Source organism: Haemaphysalis longicornis, unplaced genomic scaffold (genome assembly GCF_048455015.1).
Source record: "Haemaphysalis longicornis isolate Haplotype H1 unplaced genomic scaffold, Haemaphysalis longicornis Haplotype H1 scaffold_6, whole genome shotgun sequence".
In the NCBI taxonomy this organism is placed as follows: Eukaryota; Metazoa; Arthropoda; class Arachnida; order Ixodida; family Ixodidae; genus Haemaphysalis; species Haemaphysalis longicornis.
Genome location: NW_027526407.1, coordinates 39701283 through 39709999, shown reverse-complemented (window position 1 = coordinate 39709999; position 8717 = coordinate 39701283). Strand labels below are relative to the sequence as shown.

The following is an 8717-nucleotide window of genomic DNA, read 5'->3' as shown; positions in this document are numbered from 1 at the left end:
AGGTTTTTGTAAAAATGGAACCTCCGCACATGCGCCATGGATTAGATGGATGTTTGTTTACCCGGATCTCTGTTGCCCTGGTATGCCCGGATGTGAAAAATCGCGTCCACACGAAGCGGGATCGCACGTGTTGAGGTCGCACGAAAATAAATCTCCACCCACGTGGACGTTCTCCACATAGCACCTGTTTAAGTGAAATGGCACTCCCATATAAAGCCAACTAATCCGTGCTCAAGTCACTTCACTCGTGTCTCCAAGGCGGACGCTGCTCACAGAGACACAATGCTCGCAATATTCGTCATTCTTTCTCTGGCAAGCCCTTTATTGGTGAAGTCATCGCTTCAGACGCCCACCCTCACTTCGTGCTCTAGTGAGTGCTCACGGTTGTTTATCCTCATGGTTTTCAATACATAACTATTTTAAGCTCTGCCACCTTCCACCGTAGTTGTAACTATTAGCTAATTAGTAACGCCGTTCATACGAGTATCTTCGGATGATCCTGCATTCATTGAAGCCATGTACAAATAATTTATTCTGTACTGGGTTGTAGTTTTTAGGCGGCAGGTTTGTGGTAATGATGTAAAAAGTTGTCCGAAAAGCTATCCGTCTCACCGTTTAAGTATGCGAAGCTACTCTTAAATTATCCTTCCAAGAGGTTCGCTAGGGAAGTTGGCCCATCACCTCGTGAGGCTTTAGTATGAGAATTAATGTCACGAAAAGACAAAGAATCGTGGGGAGGTAATATTTAGTTAAAAATAATGCTGACAAATACTGACAAATGAACGTAAAAGCCCGAGGGGTTGTTCACTAGAATTCTGCGCCCTATTCTAAGCTACATATATGCATGTTCCAATGGTTGGATGAAAGATGGATGAGATATTTTGTAACTGTTTCTCTATTGCAGCGCAGCTTCACAGCTGTCTTTGGCTAACTTTAATAATGCCTAATGTTAATGTTATTTTTAAGAGTAAAAATGTGTGGTGTGGTATAGAAAGCTCGCAACACAAAACAGCGACAAAATATTTATGGTAATAGTTTGATGGCCGTGATGGTCCCCATTACCGGTATGCCACTTCACCTTTTCATGTTACGTTATCCATTTAAACATTACGTTCTCGTTGCTGAACTATTTAGAGCTTCAAGTTATGGGGCGAATACCAACATAGCTAGAAATATAGCTACTTTGTAGTTTAAGCGAAGCAGTTGCTTTGTGCAGTTACATTCTTCATCATGATGACATCCATTTCTTTAAACGTTTCCAGCTGCTGTTTTTTGGCAAAGTAATAAGGGTTGTAAATTTTGAAATATTTTATTTTTAGTGCGCGCCTAAATGTATAGAGGTGGCGATACAAAAAAAAAGAGTTTTGTGCTGGTCGTGATAGCATTTTTGTCGTTTCAGTGTTACTTTGATCATAATATAACAATGTTTACATTATAATCAGAAACAACCAGGGTTTGGATATTGAATGAATATTCATAAAAAGGTCCGCCTTGCACAATGAACAAAATGTTAGAGATTTACATTTATACTATAGTGAGCAAGAAACGTTTGCGTATGCATATGTCATAAGTTCATCTGTGCACGATTTTCTTACACAGTTTGTGTGAAGATGAATGGGACCATTATTTTCAATTTTGTAGCATGGTTTTCGCTTTAAAGACAAGAAAGTGTTCGTCATGCTTTAGCTCTGACCAACTGAGTGTCGTTTTCGTGTTTGTGTTCCCAGGTGTGCAACAAGTCCAAGTGGGCGCTGTGACTATTCAAAATGCCAAAATTGGGCAGACGATGGTGATAAACTTCACATTAACGATAACTCAGCCATTAAGCTCAGACCCAAAGTTGCAGGTAACAATGAAAAGACAATCGGGCTCTGTAATTTCCTGCATCGATAACGTAGGCTCATGGTACGTTGAGTTTATTACTACTTCTATGATTTACCTAGAATATGAACCGTTTAAAGTGGTAAAAACAGACTTTTTCCAGATGCAGTTATTGTCAATGTTACATAAATATGTAGGTGTTTTAGCTCCAAGAACATCATGCTGTTCTGTGACGGACTGTAATTTAAAGACCTCTTCTCGAGCATTGGCAAGGCAGCTTAAAAACTGGGGATATTATCAAAAACCTTTGCACGTTGTGCTTCATTCGTCAGTATTCTTCAAACTCTATATCACCAAAAAACAGCGGCTAAAATTGGTAGACACATGGAGCAAAGATTTACTTAATCTTAAGAATCCCAAATGTCGGCTTAAGCTTCGCACGTCCACGTGAGTCAGAAAACGTCGACGTGCTATTAATGGGTTCTTGAAAAAAAAAAAACTTTTAGGTTTCAAAAATGTGCGGCTTCATTGTTTCCCCAGCTTTATTTTTTGGCGAATTACTCAGTGCACGTAACGTCTGTAGCACCGGCATTCAGGGTTATATGATAAGTTTCTGAAGAACCGCAAAATATCCTCTTCTATTATTGCGTGCCAATACAAGTCGCAAGGGCTGCGACGTGTGTTCATACGAAGGTTGTTTGCGTGGCTGTCAGCGTTTTAGCGGTGCCCGCGTCACTCAGATATCACAGCCGTGCACAACACTCAATTATCACCTGTATTGTTTCACGAAATACCTGTTTGAAATGCCTAATTAGAGTCTGTGTAAGTGTGTTACCTGGTCTCTAAGCTTACTTGATGACACCCCCGAAATACACAAATTTTCATCAAAAGGTGCACGCAACAGGGGGAGAACGGCAGATAAACGATGCTCAGTTCTCACTCATGATTTAGTCATGTCACAGATTACGATTACGTCGCTGAGTTTTCGCGTAATATTGCTAAATATCTCTACGGGAACAATGAGACAAAAATATGGTGCATCTAATTTCTACAAGAAACCGCCCCCCCCCGAATTCATAGACGCAAGAGATACATACACCTAAAACTTTCTGGAAAAACAAAAATGAGACACAGACACAACTAAGCAGTTACTTCATGCAAAGGGCAGAAATTACATCTTAGTAACTCCTTCTACCGCTGTAAGACCCTGTTCACTTCGCTGGGGGCCTGAAGAAACTTTGTAGATGTTGACTCTAGCTGCACATTCATAAAAATGGCAAAATATCCCTGATATTGTAGCAAACTTCTAAATGTCCTATTGTGCACTGGTGATACTATAAAGCTCGGCAGGAGCTTGCCTGCATACAACCCAGCAAAGGGGAGGGGCAGTAGAAGAGGAGTGAAAGGAAAGTAGAGGGGGAGTGACAGTGAAAGCGTTGCAGGGGGCGGGAAAAGGTTAAATGTGCGGATGAGAAAAAGAAATTTGCAGGGATAAATTGGTCGCAATGAGCACAAGACCGGGGTAATTGAAGATTAATGGGAGAGGCCTTTGCCGTGCCCTGGGCGGGGATAGGCTGGTGATGATGATGAAATGATAGAGCACAGTGTTAAAGAGATAGAAAAAGCGAGAAGAAAAAATAAAAGACAGGGTTAAGTCAGCCCGGGCACGTCAGTCCGGGCTACAAACGCAGCGTCACAGAAGCCGACGTCAAATAGCATACGGGTGTGATTTCTAGTGGCAAGTTTCAACGGCTTTCAGCACTCGCATGACTGCATGGATCGACAGCCTGATTTTCCAGCTTTGCATTTATTATGGCAAACATTGCCTGTATCAACAAATTGCACCCACAAGAACGATGACGCTCCTTCTAGCTGTTTCTGTTAATGAAATTACTGGCTAGATTATTCATAATCGGAAATAGTGCCCGATGAACTCTCCAAATTTAAAAACACAAAAAAACGAAGCACTCTTCGAAAATGATTTCGCACACTGGTTCGCACGTAATCGTAACCACGAATATACACAGGGGAAATTTTGGTTTTAAGCTGTTACCCCTAGGGGGGATTCCTGCCGAAGCTGATCAAGACATTTGAATTTGCCCTAAGCACGCGGGATGGACCCAGAAAGTAGCAGCAGTCTTTCTGATGTTCACGCAAAGAGAAAACACCTGTGTGTGGAATTTGCCGTGCGCGGTAAATGCAGTGAACTCGAAGGCGTCAAGACGAACTCGAAGGGACGAACACGAACACGAAGGCGAAGGAGCAGTTAAGACGAACGTGATAGGACCTTGGTAACTTGTTCGTCTCCTCAGAAGTTCGCCTTATCAGAAGCCCTCTGAAAAAAAAAATAACGGGCAACACGCCCAGATGCATGCAAATTTCTTGCTTCACGACAGTGAATGAAGTAGGCTTTGAATGGAGGAAAAATACACGAAATTGTTTTGTTTCAATGCACAACTTCATAAAAAAAACTGTCAAGTGCTCTTGCCTGCTTTTATCCAGTCTAAGCGGTGACGTAGAGCGTTCGCCTGCTACCTCAAGCGACAACGCAACTGAAATAGAGAGAGAACTTTTCTCTTTCTCGGCGGTGACGCGGTGGGACTCGCGACGCAAACCGACGCGCCTTCACATGCTCCCGCCGGGAAAGAGCATTTGTAAAGAGAGCTGCAACGTTCGCGAACAGGACTTCGTCATCACTTTTCTTACATTTTTGACCCTCCTAGTTTTGCGCTTCTCTCCTCGAGAGCAAAGCGGCCACAAAACTCTCTTCCTCTCTTTTTTGTCATTGGTTTGCAGCTGGCTCCACGGCTTGAAGGGCGAGTTGTGGTAGCTACATCCGGGTGTCCTTTTTTTTTTCACTCTGTCCCTTCCTCCGTGGCGCGAATTCGCTTCGCGCTATATTTTTGATCTACTTTTCTTTCCTTCTGGTCACCTGAATGCCCCGTCGCACTCCGCCAGGACTGCTGTGTGTTCGCTGCCCAGAATCTCATGCAGTGGCGGTCACCCCGAAAGTTGTTCGTCTTAACCGAAGAGTGAGAGTGCGTGTAAGGCTGTTCGTATTAGTGCATTTTCTTTTTGCATTTGTTCTCTGGAAAACCAAACAAGCGTTCCCACATTGTTTGGCATAGGGGCGATTTCGTGTTAACCAAGGTCTCCTTAACGGGAGTTCATTGTATGTAATTGCGGTCAAAATATTCCCTGCCCCCCTTTGCGTTTTCCGACATTTTCGGTAACTTTTGCGTCTAAAAGGAAAAACATGTAAAGTGTGAGTTCTTTTGTACACGCAGTTGATCAAAAGATTTAGCGTGGTTCAGCTATTTGAAGGGCGTGATTAGTGCCACACCTCAGTAAAACACTTCGACTGAGAATTAATGGCGCCTGCGCCAGAGGCTCATTGGTGTAATAGTGCCTTTATCATGGATATGTGCATACATCATCATCATCATCATAATCATTATCATTACATTTACACCTATTGCGCAGTCAAGAAAACCTCGGAAAGCAAGGTGGAGGATGTGGTAGGTCATTGAAACAGATTAAGAATTTGGAAAGAAAGAAAGACTTTCTTTCAAAATTTTGTATATGTTTCAATGACCTATCACATCCTCCCCCTTGCTTTTCGAGGTTTTCTTGACTGCCAACTCTTATTTCTGTGTTATTTTCAACGAGCCCCTCATTTCCGATTCTGATTCGCTACATATATATATATATATATATATATATATATATATATATATATATATATATATATTAAACCACTGTTTTTGTTTCTAACTGGGAGTCAACCATTTTCTCAAATATTTCGTCTCACTGGGTTCTGTGTAGAAGCTGTTCGAAAAATATAGAGAGGACGCAGGCGTAGCTTGCGCATGCCATGTGTTTCTCACCCGAAATGTGCACATCTTTTCCAGCACGTATAAACTATGCGGAGGAACCACCAGTTTTGAGCAGAGCTTGGGTCAGCTGTGGAACAACACTTGCCCCGTGCCGGCAATTACAGTGACGCAGACGATTAATGCGCAACTGGACCCCCTCATACAGTTAATCATCGGTGTAAGTTGGCGGCGCTCTTTTGATCACGGCGCTCTTTTGTTGACAGCGCTCTTTTCATAACGGCGCTCTTTTGGTGCACATTTATTTCGGCTTACTGAAGTCACCAGGGGAAAAAGACGGTACCTCGGCGCATAAGGATATAAAATTGTTTCGAGAAAAAGGTGTAAAGCGAGATACCTGTGAGTCGTGTGAAGCCCTTTAAGAGGAGTTGTTAGGCTTAAAGAAGGGGGTGATACGACAAAAATGGTCGGATTTTAAAGAAACACTGTGATGAGATTATTAGCTGGAGTAAACCACTTGGGGACTTTTTGAACATAAAAGAGACTAAGCTATTACCTTTTAAACAAGAGTTAAACTTCTAGATACAAACAAAATGATAATATTATTGTTTAAAATGCCAATTTGGAAACTCTTTATAGTGCGCAGCAGGCAGAGTTTAAAAGGCTTCGTTGTAGTTTCTTTTGGCGTGAGCATCTGGGGTCGAATGTATCTGTGCGGTTGAAGCAGCCAAATTCGACGTCTGTGCGATTGCGCCTCTCCTTCACGGTCAACGCAGTTTGCATTTCAAGTGAAGCTTGTTTGGTTTCTCTTAAGACGACCGTCCCGTCACCAAATCTCTAACCCCTACAACCCCGACAACAGCGAACGGATACCTCCCAAGAAAGCTCTGCATTCCAACCACAGTTGCCGCTCATTGGACGGCGGGGTGTATAATTTTAATGGAATGAAGAAAAAAAATCCTCTCGTGTGGGACCCAATTTACCAGCCTTAGAAGAGGGGTATAGATAAATTGTATTGACATTTAACAAAATTGAATACGGGCGCACGTTACAAGAGTCGAGGGTAGACTGTATGAGTGGCGAGCCTCCAATATGGGATGCATAATAAACACTGATTTCCTGCATCGTACGAATGCATTTTTCGATAATTGCGCTATATTTTTGTGCTCCTGCTGGCAATTTTTATTTGAAAAAACAATCAAATAGAGTAGCAGACCAACTTAAGTTTTGTGTAGAATGTTCTATGTTCGCCAAAGAATTTTGTTTCTTTTGCGAAGGCATTGCGATAATGGCTACAAATTGAAGAGCTCTTGGTGAAAAAAACTGCGGGTATCCTACTACACATCTTTGAATACTGAAAGCCGAATATATTCAGCGGGAAATTGAATTCTGGCTTTGCAGACGCTGTGGCTGAGCAAATTTTTCTGTCCACACGGAAGCTGATTATGTTGGTTTCTTTTTTTTTCAGTTCGCTCCAACGACGCTCAATCTTCAACTCCAAGTGACCAATGGAGGATCGACCGTTGCGTGTCAGAAGTTTCCCGTAAACATAGCCAAAGCTTGATGCTTTGGCGAGGTGCCTACAAATGGGCCGCATCCTTATAAATTCCAACGCAACAGCGATGGTAGAAATAAATCATAATAAACCTTAAAGAACAAAAAAGTCAAATTTTTTATCGGAGGTAGTGTTCGAAAGTTGGAAATACAGATTAGGAGGAAGTCTGCTTGTAAACGACGTTACGTAGGAGGGCATACGCGCGTTCAACAAAGCCAAGGTGCGCTGAGTTCCACAGTTTGGACGCCTCGAAGCTCCGTAAAGGAACACTTGCGTTCTGATTTGGTTTATATAATGTACAGAAGTAAGTGCAAATACAAATCGAACGGGAAATAGGAAGGCAATTATATGGTGTTTGTGGTATTTTTGGTATCTTCTCGTCTTGTTAAGCACGTTACCATGTATAGGGTACTATTTCGTGGACGTATACATCCATGCGCCTAGCTATCTGTGGGGTGTCGTGTCTTATTGAGAGCATGTGTGCGTTCTTTTAAGCGAAGAATTTTACTCTAGGTTCAAAACCAGACCGCGCATATATGCGCGGTCTGGTTTTGCACTATAGTAGCGGCCAGCTGACATAGAACTTCACGGGGCATTCCCCCCTGTGGCAGCACTGCGCCGAACAGCCTGTCTTCTGCCTTTCTGTGGAAGTGGGTGCGCTTTCACTGAGCCTAAATTCAAAAACCGAGCTTTCTATCGACATACTTGGCTAACCCGCGTTCAAGCAAAGCAAAATGTAGGGCTACGATTGCGTACATGTATCGTGTCGGAGGCGCAATGCTATTTTGTACAAACGAAATCCACACTCGAGAGCTGGGAAAAAAATAAAATCGCAACTGGAGAGATTTTTTAAGCGCTGCATCTATGGGTGAAGCGCACCTTATTTCTGCCTGTGCCAAACACGCGAAGCGTACAGCTGCATTCAGTCGGTAGAGAAAAATATCTGACGTATGGTATAAATATAGAGAATATGGATAACGCGCTGCACCGAAAAAAAACAGGACGCGGCAACAGGCGGCCTTGATTTGCTGCTTTTAAACTCGGCCTTCTTCCTAGAGAACTGCGAAAACTTCCACAATTTCTGATCACTTTAACCATATATACGCAAATATATTTCATGGCGCACGTGAGTGTGCCTTTGTTCACTAGGGTGGTAGTGATTTGGACATTCATTTTTGTTGGCCAGGCTAATATACAAACGGGCATAATCTGTTCATTACCTATCGCTGAACATCTTTTTCGGTTTATTTCGGCACTTCATTTGAGTCAAATAAAAATACGCAACACGTGCGATAATAACTTATCGTAGGATGGCTTTCCTCTTCTTTGAATCGACATCATCATTAGAAGTACGCTGTACGAGATCTTATGCATTAGCGAAAGAAAGAGAACATTACTACATATCATGACGTAAGACACCGATATTACCAAGCGAAGCACAATGCGAGCTATTCCATTTGCCTTGTAGACGTGAAATACCGATGGGTGCCACCGGTTTGAAGCACGTC

General features: G+C 42.6%; 1 protein-coding gene across 1 annotated transcript; it reads left to right on the top strand.

Moving 5' to 3' along the window:
- Positions 1-214: 214 nt before the first annotated feature.
- Positions 215-8493, top strand: LOC144142494 (uncharacterized). The gene is made up of 4 exons (XM_077674038.1): positions 215-370; positions 1728-1905; positions 5733-5874; positions 7123-8493. The coding sequence occupies exons 1-4, from the start codon at positions 283-285 to the stop codon at positions 7216-7218; spliced, it is 504 nt and encodes a 167-aa protein (XP_077530164.1). The 5' UTR covers positions 215-282; the 3' UTR covers positions 7219-8493.
- Positions 8494-8717: the final 224 nt, after the last annotated feature.